This window comes from Myiozetetes cayanensis, unplaced genomic scaffold, assembly GCF_022539395.1.
Source record: "Myiozetetes cayanensis isolate MyiCay16 unplaced genomic scaffold, myiCay2020 scf10, whole genome shotgun sequence".
NCBI lineage: Eukaryota > Metazoa > Chordata > Aves > Passeriformes > Tyrannidae > Myiozetetes > Myiozetetes cayanensis.
Window position 1 is genome coordinate 4569324 of NW_026086605.1, and position 23553 is coordinate 4592876.

A 23553-nucleotide genomic window follows, 5' to 3' on the forward strand; every position below is an offset into this window, starting at 1 on the left:
AGGGGAGACCTCATTGCAGTTAAAACTTCCTGGGGAGGGGCAGGTACTGAGCTCTGCTTTGTGGAGACCAGGGACAGGACCCACGGAATGGCTGGAGCTGTGTCAGGTTGGCTCTCAGGAAAAGGTTCTTCCCCAGAGGGTGTTTGGGCACTGAACAGGCTCCTCAGGGCAGTGGGCACAGCCCCAAGGCTGACAGAGCTCCAGGAGGGTCTGGATGATCCTCTCAAGCACCTGGTGTGACTCTTGGGAATGGTTCTGTGCAGGGCTGAGGGTTGGACTTGATGGTTCTTATAGGTCCCTTCCAACTCAGCATATTCTGTGATTCTGTGAGTGAACAGAATTACATCAGTAGAAAAGAAAATTTGGGAAAGGAGAAAAGTGTGGGGAGATTCAAGGAGACCTTCAGACCTGCTCGGTTTAGTGATTCTGACTTCCCACTGCTGAGGACCCTCAAATCCTGGGGTCAGTTCTGGGCTCCTCAGAACAAGAAGGACATTGAGGGGCTGGAGATGGGAACAGAGCTGGGGAAGGGTCTGGAGCAGCAGGAGCAGCTGAGGGAGCTGGGGGGGCTCAGCCTGGAGAAAAGGAGGCTCAGGGGGACCTTCTGGCTCTCTGCAACTCCCTGCCAAGGAGAAGCTGGGGGAAATCAGGCTCTGCTCCCAGGGAACGAGGGGAATCAACCTCACTTTGCACCAGGGAAAGTTCAGGCTGGATACTGGGGGAAAATTGTGATTTTAATTTATACATGTTTAATTCCTAGTGTTGTTTAAACCTGAATTGCTCTGCAAGGCTGAGGCACTGCAGGAGCATGTGAAGGTATTTGAGGTGATGCTGTTCAAGGAAGGCTTTGCTGTGCTGTTCATGCCTTACTGAGCATTTGTTCAGGTTTGGGTTTTGCACTGGGATTTCAAGGTCTGGGTCTGTTGTTTCACACGCAGCCTGACAAGATAAGAGGGGTCTGTCTCATCCAAGCACACTAAATTTGTCTCCCAGAGAAGCAAAAGCTCAGGCATGGGAAGCATGATGATGTGCAGGAAGGCTGATGAGCTGTAATAAAGCATTCATTATCCTTCCATCTAAATTAACTGAAATGACATCATAATAGTGCCTTTTAGAACCTCACTCCAAATTCCCTCTCTTTTATCGAATTATCAGCTAAACTGAAATTATTCTAAGCTGTATCTCTGTATTCTTGTTTAGATAATTATTCTGTCATTAGGGAAGTCATTTGTCCCTTCTTTTTCCCTCTTTTTTGAGGGGAAAAATACTGGGGAGGACGTTCCTGATTTCTGTTGTCTCATATTTTCTTGTCATAAATATTTTGCATAAATACAGTGTACATGCATATCCCTGGCTAACTGAACAAACTAAATAATGTAAAAAAATGGCATAGACTGTAAAACTATTTCTACTTTTGGGATATCTCTCTAGATTATTTCTCCAGAACAATCATTTGCAGAGCAGTTTGATCTGATGTGAGGTGTCCTGCATCCACTTCTCTTCAGCTCCTTCAGCTCTTGCAAATAGTTTTTTAAACAACGTGAGAAGCTGAGGGGAAGAAAATGGGGCACAGAATATTTTTAAACACGAGCAAATCAGGGCACTTGAACTAATTAGGAGAGAGAATGGTGGGATAAAAAACGACTGTACCTGAGAAAGGGGAAAAAAAAATGAGTTGTTTGGCACAGTGACTCCTGTTACATTTATAAATCGAATCCCTTTGTCCCTTCTTCATTTACAATTGCCATTGGAAGTCAGGATTTGATGTATGTTCCCAGCCTCCTGCAGTCAGTGAGGTTGTTTGTAGGAAATAAAAGGACCTTTTGGAAAACTCCAGCATCAAACCATTAGTTTTTGCACTACTTGGTGGAGCAATCTCTGAATCCACAAACCAATTAACCACCTGTGGGCCCAGTGGAAGGGAATAATCATCAGTAACAAGGAAAATACCCACAAGTCCGTGGTTGCAGCTGAAGCTGGTTCATGGAGCAGCAGCATATTATTGGATGTATTGACTCTGGAGTGAGAGCCATAAATGGAGGAAAATTACTGCAGAAATTACTGCCTGAGGCAGGACGAGGGGAATGGACCCACCCAGCTCACAGATATTTGCTTAATCTGGCTTTTTGGTTTGATTTCTTTTTGAGAATTTCTGCCCTTTATGAGCTGTATTTCCTAATGTCCAACCTCTGCCGTGGTTTCCTCCATCTCCTGTCCTCTCTCACCTGAGCTCCCCCCATATTTTTGTGCCATTCTTGAGGGGTGGTGACTTCAACTGAACAACGTGGTAATTTTGTTGTTTGCTACATTCTTATGCCCTTTAACAATGGTCATTCTTCCTCCCAGATATCCTGAAGTGACTTCCTTCCCTAATCATATTCCTTCTATTCCACTCACATCATAGGAAATGTTAATTTCCTCCTTTTAATTGGGTTGATAAAGTCCTTTGTCTAAGAAATCTTTTCCAATACCTTAGAAGTAGCTTCTGTTGTTTCACATGGCAGCAGAGAACATTGTGTTTGCTTCCAGTCTCTGAACTTCTCTCTTTTCCAAGGTTTAACTTTTGTGGCTCTTCCTGACACAGATAATCTATTCTTTTGTTAATTGAAGCTGAATTTCAAGAAAAGGACTTCTTTTTATGCATATGCAACTGGAAACTAATCTTCATTATTAATTACAGCAAGATAAGGGATGGCACTGTGGGTGATGCTCCATCTGAGTGTAGGAGAGAGTTTTGATCACTTGTGTGTTGGCCCAGTGATGTCCAAGTCCACCTTCATCCTTGAGTGTGTTCCAGCAGCCAACTTTTTTATTCTTCAGTACAGAACTTTGCATTTGGTTTAATTCTGTCTGGTTTTTAAAAACCAAATTTTCCTCTATCTGTTTGGATTCTTGGACTTTAACAGTGAAGTTGCTGAAAATTGGCAGCACCTGCTTTGGAGGAGGATTAAAATAACACCTGGAATGAGAAATAAAAGATTTCTGCTTCCTCTTGCAAATTTTGGTTGGGCATAAACCTGAACTGTTTTTTTTTTTTTTTTTTTTTCATGGGAAGGGCTGTCCAGCCCTGGCAGTGGTGGAATCCCCATCCCTGGAGGCATTTAATATCCATGTAGATGTATTTTATCACAGACTCTTTCTTTTCTTGTGGCAGTCACAGAACATTCTGAGTTGGAAGGGACCAACAAGGGTCATGGAGTCCAACTCCCTGTGAATGGGCTGTGCAGGGATCAAATCCATGTCCTTGGAGTTATTAGCACTGTGCTCTGCCAGCTGAGCTAAGAGACACCTACTAAGAGATATTCTGGAAATCATCACAATTCTGCTGTTTTCTCCCGGTGCTGGAGGAACTAAAAGGCACTAAAAAGCACTGTGAGGTTTTCCATGACCGGGTGGTTCTACTGACTGTGCCACGGGGTTGTAGTACTTATATTGGTTGCTGGTGAATCCACTTCATGTCTTCCCTTTTCCTCAGTTAAATCTGGGTTATTCAGGATGGATCTCACTGTTATTGTGCTGTACCAGTCACTTTGCAGGACCATGATCTGGAGTATTCATGTGCTGACTGTCCCCCACGATGTAGTGAAGGGACCATCAATAATTCCAGCAGTTCTTTCAGTACTGGTTGAAATGGGCATAAAAACCTCCTTGGATGACACTTGATTTGCAAATGAAGACATACTATAATAATAATAATAGTAATAGTAATAATAATAACATTGTTCTGTTGACTTCCGCTGTGACTTCTTCACTGACCTGCGTTACAAAGTGTTTTATCCAGGAACAGAAAGGCTCAGTGTGTAATCAAATCAAAATCAAATTGAGGTTTGAATAAATAATTCAAAAATCGACACTTAAATCCCTGCACCTCCTCTCTGGATGTTCTTTTGTGGAATTTTGGAGGAACACCTGCCTTCCTAAAGCCACCTGGTGACTTTAGGGGCAGCACGTGGGCTGGGAGGGGACGGAGTTGTTTAATTGCAGCTCCAGTTGCAATGTACAGCAGAACCTGCCTTGTTTGTTCTTTATTGGTATCCACTAGAATGAATATAAGGGGAAAAATGAGTTACAATTTAAAGGAAAACAATGGTATATAAAGTAATGAGATCGTGCCAAAGCTTAATTAGATGGAGGAGATTGAATACATCACAGTGATGTCTTGAGGCAGCAGAATTAAGTTGTAGGCACAGTCCTTCCTGAGTTGGAACCATGAGGAAAGGAGCCTTGGATGGCCCTTCCCAGCACATTAAACTGCTAATTTTTCTGGGAAGATTTATGAATCTCATTGTGTTATCAGACGTTAAAAGCACAAACCAAGCCAGGGGATAAGTCAACGTATCAAACCGGTGGTTGTCTGATTACACAGATAACTGGGGTTTCAATCTTGGTATGTGCTACAGCTCAGTAATTGAATCATAGATCTCAAATACATACATTTTAGATCAGTGCAGAGTGTTATTGTGTTTGCTGCATTCAGCTCGTTTATAAAATCTCTTAATGAAGTTGTTGCCACTGACAAAGATGCTGAATAATGGGCTGAAGTGCTGCTCCTGAAATTCATCCTTGTGCGTGCTGGGTGCAAGGGCAAAGATGTCTCTGCCATCTTATCTATAAAAGGAAATATTATAAAATATACCTACAGATATGTATGGATTTAATTTTATATATATATTTGTTTATATTTTATAAATACTTTTGTATTTTTAATTCTTTTCTTTCCTAACTTTAAGTTTTATTTTCACTCCTCCGTTACGCTGCTCTGGGGGTGATCTGACTTTATACTACAGATACATCCTGGTGGCATCAAAATTTTCCCTTTATTTGTTTACTTAAATACATAAATAAATAACCTCTCTGAGGAGCCTGATGCCTTACTCTGTCAATTTATATAAATACATAAATATATACATGAATGATCTCTTGGCAACATGTTGCCCATGTATAAATATATTCTAAATAATCTCTTGGTAACATAGTGCCCATGTATAAATATATATAAATAATCTCTTGGCAGGATGTTGCCCATGTGTTTTCTGGAGGCTTCGTTTCTCTTGGGTTACCAGAGTTTTTAGCTGATTATTAATTATTTGTGTGATAGATCAGTAGGTATCTTAAATTCTGTGAAAGATCTTTCCAGCTGCCTTTTCTAGTCTGTTTTAAATACTTCTGGTGTTTATTTGTCAACCTGAAGGAAGATGAAGTTTGTTATTTGAATTCCACAGTGAAATCTCTTCTCAAAATTGCTGTTGGGGTGGGAGAGAAAAACTAATTCATGTCATGAGAGGTCTTCAGGTTGTTGGGACTTTGAGGAGATATAAATCTCCATTGCAGCTCTCCAGGAGACAAACTCATTTGTCTGGGCATCAACTGGCACTTGCAGAGCATTAATTCCAAGTTTTCGGGAGGAACTCAAATGTTTGTTTTGAAAATGGAGATCAGGCAACCAAAGAATAATATGTTTATTTTTCAGCACCATGAATATGTAGTGACCTACTTCTCCCGTGCCATTTGGTTTTCTCTTTACAGCTTGTCAGGCCAACTCCTGTTGCAATTTAAGAAACATTTTAGAGACTCAATAAGTGCAGAGGGTACTGAATTAGCATTTTGGAAGTAGAGCAGTGAACAGTGTTTTGAAGATTGTCCTTCAGCAGCATTTCTGTTGTGCCACGAGTAAAATATTTTCTACCTCGTGTTTAAAAGTGTATTTTGCTTCACCTGCAAGTTAAAATACAACCAGTTGTGGGTCTAGTTTAAATAACATTGAAATGTTGTAATTTTAAAAATAGATATATTTTTCAAAAAACCTGAATTTTTAATGCTCTCTTGATTATTGTGAATATTTTAAAGACAAATGATATCACCCCAAACATTCCATGTGTTGTTGCATATGCTAATTTACTTGATTAATTTGGAGAACATCTGCATAGAATTCTGTGTATTGACAGTGGTGAGATCACTCTGCTCTTCCAGTAACAGCCTCAAATTTCGCTGTCCAGACAGACTCAGATTTTTGTCTAATTGGGATGCCAGATATACAAAAGTACCCCAGAAAAGTGTGTAATTATGTCATTTTCTCTTGATCTTTCAGAGTCTTCCTGAGAGCAATCAATCAATATGCAGACATGCTCAACAAAAAATTCCTTGATCAAACCAACTTTGAGTTACAGGTAAGAAAAAACCCACCAGTGTCTTGGGGACTGATGTGAATGTCATAAATTTCTGCCCTGAACACTTAATTTTGGTGATTTTATGTGCTGTCCTGACCAGTTACCCCAGTTAAGTTGTTTCAGGTATTTGTGATCCATTCTTGTGGGTCTTGTCATGCAATCCCAGAATTACAGGGATGCTTTTGGGCTGGAATTTTACTTGACTCATCAGAACACAATGAATTAGGATTTGCAGATGGGAGTTATTTCATGGAAACACAAAGACAACGAGGAGATGTGCAAAGAATTTATCAAGAGGCACCATCTCTGTGGTGTCTGTTATTTTCTCCTTTAAATATTTATGTGCATAATTTAGAGACTTTTAGGTTGTTTTGTAGGTGGGCAGAAAAACATTTCAGAGAATTAATGATACCTATTCTTGTCATTTTGGGGGCTTTCAGCTTTGGAACAACTACTTCCACCTGGCTGTGGCTTTTCTCACACAAGAATCTTTACAACTGGAGAATTTTTCAAGTGCTAAAAGAGCAAAAATCCTTAACAAGTAAGTCCTGTTCCTCATCTAAATCAGGGGCAAGAACTCCAGGTCTATTGATATAATTTTAGTCTAATTTCTTAGCTAAATCTATTCAAATTGAGATGCAATCACAGTGTAATGAAAGGTTGGCTTTAAAAACATGAATCAAGTATTGCATGTGTTTCTACCCTCGAATCAAGATCTAAATTACATGATTCATTACTGATGAAGACAGTATTTTATGCTGCAGGATGTTCATGAAGTCAAGACTTTGCAGAAGTATTAACATATTATAAAACTGCATTTTTAAATCACTTTAGCTCCGTCCTTATTCTAATCTCATTTTCCGTGGGCTCTTTATTGCTTAATCCCTGATGGCCTTTTCAAGGGAGTTTTGGTAACTCCAGCCAGTTCCAGGGTGATATCCCTGAAGAATGGCTTTGGAGAACTGCAGCCTTGTCTGCTTCCCTGCTTAAGAGGGATTACATTGCCTGGCTCCACATGGGGAGCCTGAACTACCCCACTGCTGTTCAGAATCCCACAGCAAAGGAAAGCTGTCCATGGGGGAAAAAAAAACCAACTGGAAATCAGACCAGAGTGTGAATATTTTGTTTAATCAGAGAATGATTAAGGGTAGAAAAGACCTCTAAGATCAAGTCCAGCCATTAACCAAGGCCACCACTAACCCATGTCCCAAAGTGCCACATCCACATGGATTTGAAATCCCTCCAGGGGTGGGGACTCCACGGCTTCCCAAGGCAACCTGTCCCAAAGACCACCCTCTGAGGGAAGAAATTGTCCCTGATATCCAACCTAAACCTCTCCTGGCACAGCTCAGACTGTTTCCCTCTGTCCTAGCAGTGTTTCCCCCTGGCTTTCTTTGGGGTTCCATAGCAGTGACCTTGTCATTCCTTACCTAAACACCAGGCAGAGAAAAACCACTTAGATGATTTCAGACAAAATGTGTGGATTCTTTTTCCGTGTCATAATATTTGGAAAGAGCAGCTGTTAGAGCAGAGTGTTCTCGTAGTCAGGTCACAGGTACTGCACAGAAATGGGGGAATTTCAAAGCTCTGATTCCCTGAGCAAGTGTAGCTCAGGCTCCTTGTGTGTACAATTTATATTAAATGTCTAGAAAAAGAGAGAGAAGAGGCGTTTTTATCGCTGCTCCTTCGAAATTCCAGCCTTTCTGTATATTATTATGATAAGAGAAATCACAGTGACAATAGGGACAGTTCATCACTGCTGCACTGACTTGAATTTAAAGGCTTTTTGCTCTCATTGTGTGAAAGGCTTTGACCAGAAAATTCAGGGAAGGCTCCACATCCCATCCCTTTTTTTTTTTTTGGCAGCTACGTTTTGCCCTGTAAACTCAACCACTCCAGTTCTGAGGTGCTTCCTTTGGAAGCTGTGCTTTACCTGAGCCTTAAAAGAGAATTTTTAAGCTCTTTTATCTTCTGATACACCTTCTGTGAGTCTTGGGCCTGCCTTGATGAAACAGGAATATTTACAAGTTCAGTGGAGAAGTGGTGTCAAGCAGAGCTCAGGTTTTTGGGCTTGTGCTGTAAATACCATAAATAACTTTACAGTTACACATTTGGAGAAAGAAACTGAGATGGTGTTGTAGAGTCAGGTAAATTTATTTTAATTTGATTTAATTTTATTTAGAATCTCCTTGTCCTCTCCACCCAACACTGGTGTTCACCTACATGAGTGTTTTTAGTTCAGATCTGCCTCCTGACCGGAACAAAGAGCCAACAGGGCTGGAAATTCCTGTCAAATATGTCTGTGGACTGATAATCCCTCTTTGTCAGGATGGGAACCTCAAGCAGAAATCTCCTTTGAGTGATTTTTGTATTAAGCAGAGCAGTATTTCTTGTTGAGGAAATTCAAGAAATCAACAGACATTTCTCACTGCTGATAGAAGTAAATAGATTAAGTTGTTTGAAGTGGTTACTTAATGAAGTTTGCCAAATTGTAAATCTTTGTTTATAATGAATTTACAAAGTGTTGTCTTCAGTGTAATCATGTTTTGGAGATGGGACTCAAGACTATAAATTCTTCAAGATGCAATAAATGTGTGGTCTGGAGGCACTGACTTTCATTGCTGTGTAAGCCACTACCAGTTCTGTGCCAAAAGGGATAGAATTAATCTGTTAATTCAGTATCACACTCACCCATCTCTTTAAGTATATATTTCAATTAATATGCCAAATATTTAATAATTAAAATTTAATTATTGTAATTCGTAGGTTTTGCTAAACATTGCATTTAAGCATTAGATAATAACAGATTCTGAATGATGCAGAAGATTCTCTTTAATCCACATTAATCACAGGGTGTCTCACTGTTATCCCACAGAAATCCTCCAAGTTGCCAGATATTACAGTTTTGCTCATCTTGTTATTTAAGTAATGATCTTTACCTTACAAATATTCCATGTAGCAAATACATTCTTGGAGCTCGTTCTGGTTCGTTGCTGAGGCCGATGGAATGTTTTTCATCCATTGAGCTTTCCTGGTATTAATGTGGAGAGGGAGTGGAATATAAAAATTTCACAGGTAATGTGAAATTATTTCAGAGGGAGGTTTTGCACAGGTGAATGTTCTCCCCTCGAGAAGTATTGCTACAGAAATGGGATTTTTAGGGTCTTTTGAGGGAGAGCAGGAAACGCAGTGTGAGGAACAGCAGGTGCTGATGGGTCACCAAGGCTTCCAGCCTCTGTCTCTTCCCTTTCCCAAGGGGTTCTCCAAAGTTTGATGTTTACAGGTGGCCAGGTAATCTCAGGAGTATGGGTTCAATGTGAGAACCTCCTCTGTAATGTCCCATATTTTTGAATGCTGATTAGAATTTGAAATTGGATTTATGTGCCCTTAAAGTATTAGATTTATTTTGTTTTAATGGTGGTCTTGTCTTCCTCTTTAAGGTATGGTGATATGAGAAGGCAGATTGGGTTTGAAATCAGGGACATGTGGTATAATCTGGGTAAGTAGCCTGAGCACCTCTAACATACTGTTTTCCCTCAGTGTTCCTATAAACCAAGGACTATTCCTGGAAACATCCAAGACCAGGTTGGACAGGGCCCCATGGCAGGGGGTTGGAATGAGATATTTAATGTCCCTTCCAACCCAAACCATTCTGTGAAATGAACTTGGTTTCTCTTGAAATAATAGGTTTCCAGAAAGCTTTTAAAAAGCAGGTGATTTAAGAAATCTGCATATTTAATTCACCATTTAACTGTTGTTACTATTTATGTATCTTCTGTTTTTTCCATGCTATTCAACCCCTTGCTAAATATGAAAAGAAATGTTACCATGATACCTCCTGAATGGTTTTATTCCCCCCTTAAAAATATCCATATACATATATTTGTCTGCACATAAATACACACTTGCTTGTGGATGCAGTAAGTTGGAGTGTAGCAAAATGGATGTGTCCAAGGGTTATCAGTAACTTAGCCTGCAAATGCAGCTTAAAGTCTGACTTGCAGTCTTGTTTGGCTGCATCAGAGTGACTCAGGAAAGAATGGGAGCTTGGACCTCTCTGGAGTTCATGGGTAAATTAGACATCTCTGCCTTTCTCCAGCCCGGGCTGCTCTGTGGGTATAATTTAACTATATGGGATTGAATTTCCTGAGAAACTGAGTATTTACTGTGACCTGAGTGTACTCATCTGCCAGATTTCATTTTCCTGAGCTTAACAGCACAGACACTTCAGCTCTTCTGAGTTTTATCAAAACTTCCTTAAATTATCAGAAATAAATGCATTTGCCACTTCACTTCTATCTCTGGCTGAGCTGTTGTTGCTGAGAGCTGAAAAAAACCCGGCATCTCTAAGAGAACGGAATGCCAAGGGTTCATAAGTATTTGATATCACAGAATTTGCATCCTATCTGCTGGAATGATGAGAAAAGGCTTCTGAGAGCAGCTGAGTTCACTTTTTATTAGAAGCATCTTTCGTGAATTAAGTGTCTGGAGAAGAGATTAAAGCTTTAGTGCACAACTGATATGGGACTTGACAGACAGGTAATAAAATCAGTGTCGTGCCTGATGCTGCACATCCAGCACAGGATCCTGGCAGTCTCTTTGCTAGTAATTAGCCAAACCTTTCCCTGTTCCAGGCCCACAGTCCTGTATTCACAGGTCATGGAATTGTTAAGGTTGGAAAAGATCATCGAGTCCAAGCATCCCCCAGCACTGCCAAGGCAGCACTAACCCATGTCCCTGAGTGCCACATCCACACAGCTTTGAAATCCCTCCTGGGATGGGGACTCCACCACTGCCCTGGGCTGGACAACCCTTTTGGGTGAAGAAATTTTACCTGATATCCAACCTAAACCTCCCCTGGCACAGCTTGAGGCCGTTCCCTCTCGTCCTGTCCCTTGTTTCCTGGGAGCAGAGCCCAACCACGCCCAGCTCCCCCCTCAGGGAGTTGCAGAGAGCCAGAAGGTCCTCCCTGAACCTCCTTTTCTCCAGGCTGAGCCCCCCCAGCTCGCTCAACCATCCTTTATCCTGACTTATTTCTTTGGACTCTTTAAATTCTTAAACCTCTCGCAGACTTTACTGGGCTGAAAGTAGGAAGTTTGATGCAGAGTTTTCCATCAGCTGTTCTTATCTGAGGTTGTTCTATCCAGGCTGGGTGTGTGGAGTGCATTGTGCCTTTTACGCTGCCTGCTCTTAGGCAGGTTATTTAGTCACTCCAGGGATCACTTCTTCACCATTAACAAGGGTAATAATTTCCCTTGGAGTTTTGGGAATCGATTGGCATGAGGGGTGGTGTTTTCTCCAATATTTCTTTCCGTGCTGTCGTGAAAGCCTTTTATTTTCAATGGATTTTTTATAAAGGGAAATTATCCAGGTGGATGCTTCTGTGACTTCCTCTGGCTTTGATATCTGTGATTCTCTTAAGATCTGGGATCATTAATGCTGAAATCTCACATGGTGAGAGAATCAGCAAATTGCTGCTCTTCCCAACAAAAGCTGGGAGAGGGAGGTAAATGGGAGGCAGGACCCCAATCCATGGCAACCTTTGTGCTTCTTCTTGCTTTTCCTCATCTTTGTCACAGATTGTCCATGCAGATCATGTTTAGCTTCTGGCTCTTCCCCAATCTCATCTATGTCACAGCACCAATTAAGGAAGGATTCCCACTTGCCTCTGCAGGGGAATCGATTGGGGGGTGCCTGACACTCTTATCTTAGAAGTTTCACTGCATTAGTCAAATTATTCATGTGTATGTTCAGAAACTAAATCAGAAGTGAAAAGCTGGAATTCTGGAATGTGCTTGAGCACAGAATTTTTATGGCTGTGCCGTTGTGCATAAGATACAATGAAACCAAACCAAGCCTGACTTTTGATTTATGGATTAACAGGTAGGGATAAGCCTCAAAAATGACTGTTGTGTCTCATCAGGTTTTGTCCCTAAATGCCATGATTAACAAGTTAAAATTCTCCAGGTGGGAACAAGATAGTCCTCCAGTTATAATACACATTTAAAAGAATAATTTATTTTCTGAAGTGAAAGAGTAAAATACAAATTCTAGAACTTTTTACTTGCCTGCATCTTTCTGCTGCAGTGGGGGCTGCAGTGGCCACACCTTCCTCTTTTTATAAATAGAAGAAAAAAAGAAAAGAGCATTTTTAGTGCAGAGCAGCAGTTTAGAGGCTTTTTTCCTTCCATATCACCACCTGAACTTTAAAATAACATGCTATTTTGAGCCCCTGTTTTGTTGAAAGCGGAGCTGCTTAAACCTTGATGAGACATTAAGTATCAGAGATGCTTAAAACAAGCCACGGCCTTTGTCTTGGAAACGTAGGAGCTCAAAAACCACACATTTAAAAGCGTTACCTGATGCAATTTTTGCAACTACAGCGCAGCAGTTTGACACGAGGCCACATGCCCAGGTTTGCAGGGGTAATGTTTTCAACAGCTCTGTGGTAAAGAAATTGTGGTGCCGTTTCAAATCATCTCCTTGTGGAGGAGTTGGTCAGGGAAAGGTGGATTGGAGAACAGCACTTGCGTTGTTGACGTCTGAAGCGGCTGGAGGCAGATGGAAAAGTGAAGTTCCTGAAGGTGAATTGGCTGCTGGTGGTGTCCTGCAGCGAGCTCCCACCATCCAGCCCATCCCTCCGAGGGCTTGACGTCACCAAAGGTGTCTTGACAGAGACGTTGATGTTGTTGGAGGGAAGGCCGGGCTTAAAAATAGCCCTGAACTTTGGGCGTTGCATAAACAGGAGTCACTCCAGATAACACTCTCTGGGTTAGTCATGCATGTTCTGAACAACCCCAAGGGAGAGGTGAGCCTGCTGGCAACTTAGTCAGGGGGGTTGTGGCCCAAATTTGAATGGGAAGAACCTGGGAAAAGAGAATTGCGTGTTTATCCAGAAAGAGAGCGCTGGGTTTGGTTGGTGGGATGAGCTCCGTTCCTGCTGTGTGAGCACGAACAAGGCAGGACACGCTGCAAGGGGAAGTCTTTGCACGTTCAAAGGATGCTTTCTTTGCATGTGGTTCTTAAACAGCTGAACTCTTTGGGTTCCAGAAGAGAAACCTCAATTTTCTTCCAACCTTGTCACATTTTGAGTCTCTGTGGGGGAGTTCCCTCCCTCCCACAGAGAAAAAAACAAGGAATTCATTGTTGGGTTGTTTATCAGGAAGTGCTGCTGGTGCAGGCAGAGGGGTGGAGGCTCCAGAGGGCCAGGAGGGTCGTTGCCTTTCCTCCTTTACTCCCCTGCTTTCTGTTGTGGCACAACATCACACAGGATCATGTCATCATAGCAGATGTGTGTGTGTGTTGTCACATCACCAGCATGTGTTATAACATCAGGTGGATGTCACCAGGGCTCCCAAGTTCATGGACTTCCCCTGGAGAATGGGAAACAGGATCAAACACTTTCATCCTTCATGGATTTTCAGTTGCTCATGTCTGCAGTTTAAAAGCTGTTTGTCACTTTTCTGAGGGAATCTCTGTGCTCGAAGCCATGGAAAAAACCCCACCATGGCCCAGGGAGAACTTCCTGACACTGAATCTGTGCACGACAAATAACTTTTGTCACCATCATTTGTGTTCTGACACATTGACTCTGACACTCTTCAGGCATAATACAGGAAATCTGTCACCTGAGAGGCCAAATGTAATAATACTTGTAGGAGAAACCGAGGAAAGCTTTACTCCTCTCACTTGATATTCCTCACCAACAGCCAGCTCTGCAGCAGCACCCAAAGTCACAGTTTTAGTTGAGTATTAATTTGCCCTGATAGGATTGCTAATGATAATAGGATTGTAAAGTTTGCCAAATTGAGTAATTTAAATTACATCTGCTAAAAAAAAAAAAAAAAAGTAGTGTGTGTTGTTAGTAGAGGATTTTGTCATGATTACATTTGTTGAGATGTATGTTCGTTCTGGTCGAAAGTGAAACTGCTAATTAAAGACTTCACTGGTTACTGTCACAGTGGTGTAGTGCAGTGGAATATAAATGGGTTACAATCTGTTTCTGTCCTGTACCACTGGTAAATGCAACGGGAAGCAAGAGTCTGAGGGGGCTGAGGGCTCCTTAAATGAGCTGAAATCCTGGGAAGTCTGGTGTGAAGCACAGCAGTGGATTCCTGAGCAGTGTGTGAGCCTGATGGGGGACACCCATAACATGGCATTGGTGAGAAAGAGCTCCTGCTGTGCTGAGGTTCAAATTAATCCTGCTGCTGAGAGAGGAATTCAGTTGTATGTTCTAAACTTCTGCCAAGGAGTGTGTGCCAGTGTCATCATACAATGGGGGTGGGAAAACATCAGCACAGGTCCAGAGAAACTGTGGCTGCCTCATCCCTGGAAGTGTTCAAGGCCAGGTTGGAGCAGCCTGGTCTAGTGGAAGGTGTCCCTACCCATGGATGATCCTGAAGGTCCCTTCCACCCAAACTGTTCCATGGTTCTCTGATTTTTCCGTGGAGTCATTTAACAGGTCATTTGCAGCTCTGCATTCATTTAGCTCATAATATTAACAGTAATATTTTCTAGTCCAATATTTATTGGGTGCCACGCTCCTGTTAAGCTCTGATTTCTCTTGCACGTGTGGAGAGCGTAGCAGGGAGAGCTGGGGGGGAGGAGCAGCTTTCTCTGGGGAAGAGAAATGTGAAATCAAGTTTGCCAGTGAGCTCAGCCCCTGAGGAAAGGAGGCATATTGTCAGCTGGGTGAGCTGGAGTTTCATGTCTCGAGGCTCTGTAAGTCTGCACTCGTGGTGACACTTTGATAGACTGACACAGAGAACATTTTGTACACTCTGGAAGACACACAAGTCTAAATAAGTTAATACAAGTGATGTGCCTTTTAGCCTTCTTCCCTGCCAGCCATAAGCTGTGTTTTTAAAATAAACCCTGGATAATTTAATAGTGTGAAAATTCTCACTGGAAAAATGCGGTAAGTCCCGTTTTGCTGAGTGATTTGGCAACTGTTGTTAATTTGGGTTTATACATATCACTTACCTCCCCTCCTGTGCCACAAGTAATAATGGTAGTGATAATATTGATAGCAAGAGTAAAAATGAATAATAATGGAGAAGGAGGAGGAGAAGAAAAGAAGAAGATAAAAAGAGAAGAAAAAGAAAAGAAAAAGAAGAAAAGAAGTGTTTCAGTAGAACCAGATATTAAAAAATACTTTGTTTTGCTCCATGAGGATTTATTGCTACAGCTTTTGTATCTTCTCCCACCATCAGTGGCTGTTTGTTAACTCTGAGATGCATCTTTTCTCTTAAAGGTCAGCATAAAATCAAGTTCATCCCGGAAATGGTGGGGCCCATCCTGGAAATGACGCTGATACCGGAAACCGAGCTTCGGAAAGCCACGATCCCCATCTTCTTTGACATGATGCAGTGTGAATTCCATTCCACCAGATGCTTCCAGAGGGTAAGGAGATGGCTCCAGGCATTTGAAGTTTGTGAGAAAGGTTCAGCTGGTCTTTGACAAAACGTAGAGGTTTTTGTTCTAGAAGAGATAATGTAATTGTGGATTTGCTTGTTTTCCATAACTCTTGAGGGGCTGTGGAATTTTCAGCTGCTGGTTTTAAATTGCTGTTGAAGGAGAAATTTGCATGTGGTAAATGAAACCTTTCGTTATGGTCCAAGAGCAAGGACAGGTGTCTTAAATTGTCACTGTGACTCACAAAAAGGAGTTTGGTGCTCAGTGAAATTGGACATAAAGGAAGGCTGATAATGCAGCAACTATAACCTCTAAGGATTTATCATCCCTAGGATCTTGTCATTTTGATATTCCTTACCATTTTATGCATTTTGAAGAGGAAAAAAGCTATCCAGTCAGTGCCAGTGCTTCTTCATGCCACACAGGCACTGCAAAAACTAAAATACTGAAGTAGCATTTTTACTTTAACTTGCTGAGGGAAGGCCTTGAATACTCACACACCTTCTTATCCTGATAGCATTGACTTCTGAAAGACAAGGGGAGGGAAAGAAAGTTTCCTCACATCCTTCATTTGACCTCCTTTCCCTTGAAACATTGCTTATGGATTGAGTTTAAGACTAGTTAGGCCAGGTGGGGTTATGGAATAAGCCAATGGAGCTCCTTCAATCTGAAATCTCTGTCAGTTCAGGATATGACCTTGTGAATTTTGCAATAAAGTTTGACACGTATTGTTTGCTTTTTTCCCCCTTTATATTGGCAGTTTTCTTTGTTGGATGAAAAACCTTATCCTTTTCCATACTTTTATTTTTTTTTTTTTGGTGTGAACCAACTCTTAATAAATCTGTAGGCAGAGTAAATGAATATCTGCGTGGGGAGACTTTAGCAAGGGAAATGGCATCAGCTTTTATTGCTTTGATTTGTTTTGTGCTGGGTGGCGTGTGCAAAGGTTGTGAACTGTATTTTGGCTTCATCCAATTACTGCATAATCATTCTTTCTTATGTTTGACTCCAGTGATACTGTAAAGATTGAAATGCTCGCTGGGATGCCATTTAACCAGTTTCCTGTCAGATGCTCTCCTTTTGTTGCTTGTCATTTTTTATTTGGACAATTGTATAGATCGTGAAAAATCCGAGGGTGACTTTATAGCTAAATTTATGGCCCCATATTTTCCTGACAGAAGGAAACCAGCTTTGTGTGGAATAGTTGGGTGATTTTAATGAATGAATGTCTTAAATATTTCACTCAATTTTTTTTTTTTTGCCTTTTGAGAAGAAAAATGCCTCATGTTAAAGTCAGAGATGTCTTGGGCTGTAGGTACTTGATGTTATATTTCCTGTGGCACTGCAGCCTCTTTCTTTATGGAGGTAGCATTGATGTGACAAGTGCAGATGTAATAAACCTCTTTTCATGGGTTTGGAGTGAACATTTCCCTCTAATAAGGAGTAATCAACCTGTCCATTTATGGTTTTGCAGACAATGGAATGATAGAGTTTGCTGGGTACCTCAGATTGGCCTTTGTGGAATGAAGATCACAGGCTTGTAAAAAGCAGAGAATTGCAGAAGAAGTCCAGGTTGGCTGGGACCTCTGGCAGTAACCTGGTCCAATCTGGGCCCTACACTGGGTTGTCTGGGGCCCTCAGTATTGAATATCTCCAGTGAGGGTTGTTTGAGCACTTCTTTGAGTGACCTGTTCCAGGGTTTACTCCTGGCCTAGTGGAAGGTTTCTCTTCCATGGCAGGAAGTTGGAATGAGGTGGTCTTTAAGGTCCCTTCCAACCCAAACCATTCCAGGATTCTCTGATGAAGACTTTCCTTTTTATATATGTGTGAAATTTCCCTGGATCAACTTGTGCCTGTTGCTACCTGTCTTGCCCCTGTGCACCTTGTAAGCAGAGCAGCTCCATCTCCTCTCTAAGCACCCTGCAGGTGTTGGAAGGCTCTGGTTTGATTTTCTCTGGGCTGAACAGACCCAGATCCTCCAGCCGTTCTTCAGACCAGGTTCCCCAACGCTGCCCATCTTGGTGAGCCTCCATTGGGGACCATCTCCAATTTATCAGCCTCCTTGGAGCTGGGGGAGCCACAGCTGGATGCAGCATTCCAACCGTGGTTCAGATAATCCTGTTGGCCCTCTGGCCATGCCCTTGTGGGTGCAGTCAGGGACACATTTGGCCCCACACTGCTTGCTGGTGTTCAGCTTGCTGTCCACCACATCCTTGTCCTGCTGCTTGCAGCTCTGCCATCCCAGATTCAGGACTTCCTTAAATTTGGCACAATCTCTTCTTGGCTCTCTCTCAGACTTCCAGAGTCATTGAGCCACCACCCTTGGAGATCAGCAGTGCAGCCCCTTCCTCCACCCACCTCACTGTCCAGTCCAGATCTTACCAACACGTCAACAAGTTGGGGACTTGTCACATTGTTAAGGCTGAGACAGCCACAGCTCTTCATCCATGAGCAGGTTTATCCCAGAGGGCAGTCAGATGTGATTTATCCTTGGTAAATACTTCCTCTTCCCAGTCACCTTCTTGCCCTTTGTGAACCTGGAAAAAGCTTCCATGAGGCAATTGCTCCATGGTTTCCTCAGGCACTAAAGAGGGGCTGCCTGGTCTGTAGATTCCCAGCTCATTTTTCCGTCTCTTTTGTATTTAAGTGATAGAAATAGATATAAAATAATTTTTTTAAACTATTACCGGTACCTAGGCAAGCTTTCATGCTTAATGGGTCAGTGTAATGTGCTGCATTATATCCTTTATATGCAAGTACCAATTATCCTTGTCCAAAGAGAACTTCCAAATGGAATGGTTGGCTGCTGTTAAACTAATCTGCCAGAAACCCAATTATCTAACCTTATTAGTCACATCAGCAAGGGTTTAGATTGGCTCCACTTCTCCAGCAGATGTAGAAACCTCATGATTTGTGGGGGAGGAATTTCAATTTTTTGCAGGCTCTGATGGTTTGTGTGATAAACAGGCAGCTTTCCCCATGGTGGTTTGAATTTCGGTAGGAACTGGGTTTGCCTGGTAAAACCAGTAACAGACAGGAGGGGTTTTTTGTGTTCTTCCAGTGCCTACAGCCCTGAGAAAAACACAGGTAAATTCCTCTTGTTTCACAGAACTATGTTAAAGATGGAATTAAAAACCGGAGTTGCCCGTTTTTGTCCTCTCCCTCTGAAGGTGCTTTGAAGCCCATAAAAGGCTTCAAAGGAGCCTGTATGTTAAAGCATGAATCCAGTACTAAAGTCAGGGTGGGACTGAAGCTTCCCAGTAGAAGAAAATTCCTCCTTCCCCACTCTGCTTCCTCCCTTTGCCTGCTCCAGCAGCGAACCCTCCAGATCAAAGGGAATACGTTGGAACCAGGGGAGAGATCAAAGAGAATTGGTTTGATTGTTCCAGGCCTGGTCAGGTGAATGTGATGGGTCCTGTGGTGACAGCAGAGGGGGAAAACTCATCAAGGAACAACCATTCAGCTGGAATGTGGAGTTTGGAGTTGAACCCATTCCCAGGAAGGTGCCAGTGCAGGAACTGGAACAAATCAGAGCGTGGAGGGAATGGGAGGAGCTGGTGGGTGGGTTCTGCCTGTCCCAAGGCACTGCATCACAATGCCAGTTCTTTTAACTGATCTGGTACAAATTAAGGACTAGAAGTAACTTACTGTAAAAGCCAAACCAAAATATTAACAAAATAATATGGAGAGGGACTTGGGACAAGGCTGTGCAGTGACAGGACAAGGGGGAATGGTCTTAAGCTGAAGGAGGGTAGAGTTACATGGGATATTGGGAAGAAATCCTTCCCTGTGAGGGTGGGGAGGCCCTGGCACAGGCTGCCCAGAGAAGCTGTGGCTGCCCCATCCCTGGAAGTGTCCAAGACCAGGTTGGACAGGGCTTGGACAACCTGGGCTAGTGGAAGGTGTGCCTGCCCATGGCAGGGGGTGGGACTGGATGGGCTTTAATGTCCCATCCAACCCAAACCATTCTGGTTCTTTTATAAGGTAAGAGATTGAGTCAGAAGCTCTTCTCCAGCCTGGCTTCCCCAGCATCAAGCAGGAAGGAAGGACCTTTATCCTCTGAAGGGAAATGTGAGAGGTGTACCCCCAACCCTGTAGTGATGAGCAAGAAGAAACTAGAAGTCCCATAAGTCTAATTTTCAGACTGAACCACATTACTGAGGAGAACCCTCAGTTTCTGGTGGTGTTCCATTGGTGATTTAAGTGGACAAGCTCCAGCACGTGTCCCTGCCCTGTTAGAGTGAGGAGCTGTGAAAAATAATGATCTGAGGAAAGTGCCCTAAAAATGCAACAACACATCTGTCCTGTTTTCTGCAAGGTCTGGGAATGACTCTTTGCACAACAGATCCATAGCAGAAAAAGTAGGAAAATTATATAGAAATGCAAAAGCAATGAATGCACAATGCAGAGTTGTATAGAAATGCATAATATATGATGCATAATACATATGATTACTGAAATAAACCCATAGGTGCAGCTGAAGTACCTCTAGCTATAACATTCTGTTGTGAAGCGAATTAAATGAGTAAAGACCAAAAAAAAAAAAATTAAGAAGAAGCCATTTTAGTTCATTTTTAACATTTAACAACAAATCTCAGTATCATCAAGATAGTTATTCCAGCATTTTTATTTTCAGGTTGATTTCATGCTGGTTATTGATGAATTTCAAATTGATTTAATTCTTGTTAATAAGTTCCTGGTTTAGCTGAATCTCTCTTGACTTTTAGAACCTATAATTCCTTATTAAGTCTTTTTACCACTTTTGAGCCCTGTGTTAACCTCCCTTCCCCTGTGCTGTAGATTTGCAGCCAGAACACAAGTTAATGACTCTCCAGCTTTTTGGGATGCTGAAGTCTCTCCTCAGCCATCCCACTGAACATGCAAATCCAAATAACTGATCCCCCAGAAGGATTCGTTTCAATAAGTAACATTTTAAATTATCTGCAGTTGAAATGTAAATGTGTGAGTTGTTCTTGTTTTCTGGCCTTTTGGAGAATATCAGTATTCCTCCCCAACCCCACCTGAAGAGCAAACACCTCCAAAATCATCGAATAGTTTTAAATGGCTGCCAGATCTGTTTGTTGACTGGAATGTTGTGGAGAAATAGCAAAGGGTATACAGGTGAAAATGTTGGGAATTCCCACTAACTTTCCTAAAAACCTTTGAGCAAAGTTTTGCAGTCGTTCTGTTCTATCTCTGCATTAGGATTGATTTCTTGTGTGTCACTTGAGTTTTACGTGGCAAATTCATTTTTACCCCACATCAAAACGATTTTATAGGAGCTTGGAGGATCGAAAGTCCTGCTCATCTCCAGCCAGATTCAATTGTCGAGCCAGTCTGCAAATGCAGCCTGGCCACACTGGAGGTAAACCCAAGTCCAAAAGCGATTAGCTGAGCTGACATGAGATGACTTCCCTTGATTTATGTGCTCCAGATGAGAGATTGCAGCAGACAGATGAGGCTGTGGATTTGCTCCTTGCTCAAGTTCAAACTCTCACATCCTAAAGAGAAGCTCAGATCTTGATCAACTGCAAGGCAAAGTGGATAATAATGTCCTGTAATCTTCCTAACATCACCCTTCAAGCTTTCACTGTCAGCACAGGGATATGAATCTGACTCCTTGATGGTGCCAGATATTCCCCCTAAGCCTCCAGAAGGACCCTCAGCAAGTGGCACTGGCTGTAATGGAAACATTGGAAATTTGGCACTTCCTCATTTGAGAGTGAATTCCATCACAATAATTGCAGGCCTGTTTGTGCATTAAATTTAATTTAATGCATTAAAAAAAATTAATGCATTAGAAAGAAAAAAAGATAAAAGGAAAAAATGGGAGTTTATCCACAGATGCCAGGTGCAGTGTCCCAGAGCCAGTAGCTGGAGCACTGCAGGGTCACATTCCTACTCCCACCATGGAAGGGAATAAACCTCCAAAGCTCCATAAACCTCAACTTGTGTTGATAAAACATTCCTCTATGGAAATGCCATAGAAGGATGTTAAATAACATTTATTCATCTGGCTTAGAAAGACCGTAGAAGGAATTTAAACTGATGTTAAATAACATTTATTCATCTGACTTGCACGATCTGCATCACAGCAATTCCTTGAGAGGTATCAAGAATGACTGAAGAGCAAAGATATTGTTAATAATCCCTAAAACCCCAGCAATGCCACAAGTCTGGCTCTGTTCAGCCCTGGAGGACCATTAGGGAAATGGCCCAACAAAGCGTGGATTTACAGAGATTTAAGTAAAACTGATATCAGGAAGATACTCGAGATCCTGCATGACAAATGTAATTGCTCTTCTCTGTCTGAGTAATCTCCTGCTAAAAAATACATCACCTAAAGGGCTCACACTGGCAGCCAGTGTCATTTTTCACACAGGTCTAGAAAGTCAATTTCTTTCTGGGCTCATTAGAGAACATGAATTTTGTGACTTCTCTGGTTCATCGTCGCGCCCTTCAGTGTTTCACCTGACACGTTCTCGTGCTGTGGGAACATGTTTCAGCCTGTGGTGGTTCTGAGAGGGGGTGGATTGCCTTTTCTCTTCTGCCTTTTCTCATTTGCCTGTCAAGTTTTTTAATAACGGATTCACTGTATAAAAATCCTGATTTCCCGTCACTGCTCGTTCGTTTCTTCTCAAGGGAAGTCGTGAGGGAGTGGGACAAGTTATCCAGAAGGGCTGCGTGATAATCCATCCACGGAGATGGTAATTTCTTGGCTAAGCAAGCCGCAGTTGACCTGATCCAGTGCTGGCACTTACCCTGCATCACCTGGCAGGCTGCATGGATTGGCCATGGAATGGCCTTTGAGGTCTTTTCCCAGTGTTTCTGTGATTCTCTGGATCATTTGGGGACCAGAAAAGCACCTTTGAAATGTTTCAACCCGAGGTTTGGGGTCACTCATGATAGTAGAAGTTGCTTTAAGATGGACCAGTTGTTTGGGTATTTAGTTGATTTTCTCACTGTCTGCATGATACAATTCTGTAGTTTGAGTTTCCTGACAGTTCAGTTGACCTGTGCCTGGTTTTATCCTGTATCCTGAATTTCCTCCAAGCACTGGGGGAGTGGGAATTGTTCTGCCCTGTTTCACCATGAGGGTTTGCAGTCACTGAGCTCAGAGCACGGCCTTTTTTTGCTTTGCTGTAGCCCAGTCCTGGGGGGCTGCAGGTAGTGTGTGAAAATAAATTTCCCAATTCAAATGCAGAGGTCAGAAAGTCTGGGGGTTGCCCATGAAGGTAGGAAACAGCCTGGAGTTGCACCAGGGGAGCTTTAGGTTGGAGATGAGGGAAAACTTCTTCATGGAAAGAGTTGTCAAACATTGGAAAGGCTGCCCAGGGCAGTGGGAGAGTCCCCATCCCTGAAAGGGATTTAAAAGCTGTGTAGATGTGACACTTGGGGCATGGGTTAGTTGATTCTCTCATGCTGTGAATGTTGGGAACAACAGGGAGACTTGGAAAGGGAGGCAAACCCAGTGTCCTGGGTCAGACTGTAGATTTTCACATTCCTGCTGTTGGGCCTGTTAAAGTGATCAGAGACTGACCTGCCCTAAAGCAGAGGAGTAGTTTGTCATTGTCGCAATTTATCCAGCAAATCCTTCGTACCAACGTTTATTTCTCCTTATAAAGGATTTTTCTTAGCAAAGCAGGAACTTCTCTGCAGTCCTTGGCCATGTTTCATGGGCAGGTTCACAACTGCTGTGGTGTTGCAGGAGAGCAGGACGGGATTGGTGGTGGATATAGCTACTGTGCCTCAAAGTGATAGAAATTGGTTGGTGAACAGCACTCTCTTATAGAGGTTCATCATTATTTAAGTCTCTTGGCAAGGGTCATCTCCAACTCCTCAATGAAATAAATATGCCTGAAGAATTTCACAATGTGGACTGAAAAAAATCCAGTTTCTCTTCCTAACTTAGAGCAGAGGGGCAGGCACTGATCTCCTCTCTACTGACCAGTGACAGGACCCAGGGAATGGC

The 23553-nt window shown here is 42.4% G+C and overlaps 1 protein-coding gene across 2 annotated transcripts in view; it reads left to right on the top strand.

Annotated features, from left to right (window-relative positions):
- Positions 1–23553, top strand: part of DOCK1 (dedicator of cytokinesis 1) — a 263338-nt gene that overhangs the window by 180217 nt on the left and 59568 nt on the right. For both annotated transcript variants that reach the window (XM_050305334.1, XM_050305335.1), the window contains exons 30-33: positions 6089–6167; positions 6608–6708; positions 9608–9666; positions 15421–15569. In XM_050305334.1, coding sequence (XP_050161291.1) covers positions 6089–6167; positions 6608–6708; positions 9608–9666; positions 15421–15569 — 388 coding nt within the window. The remainder of the gene's footprint in view (positions 1–6088; positions 6168–6607; positions 6709–9607; positions 9667–15420; positions 15570–23553) is intronic.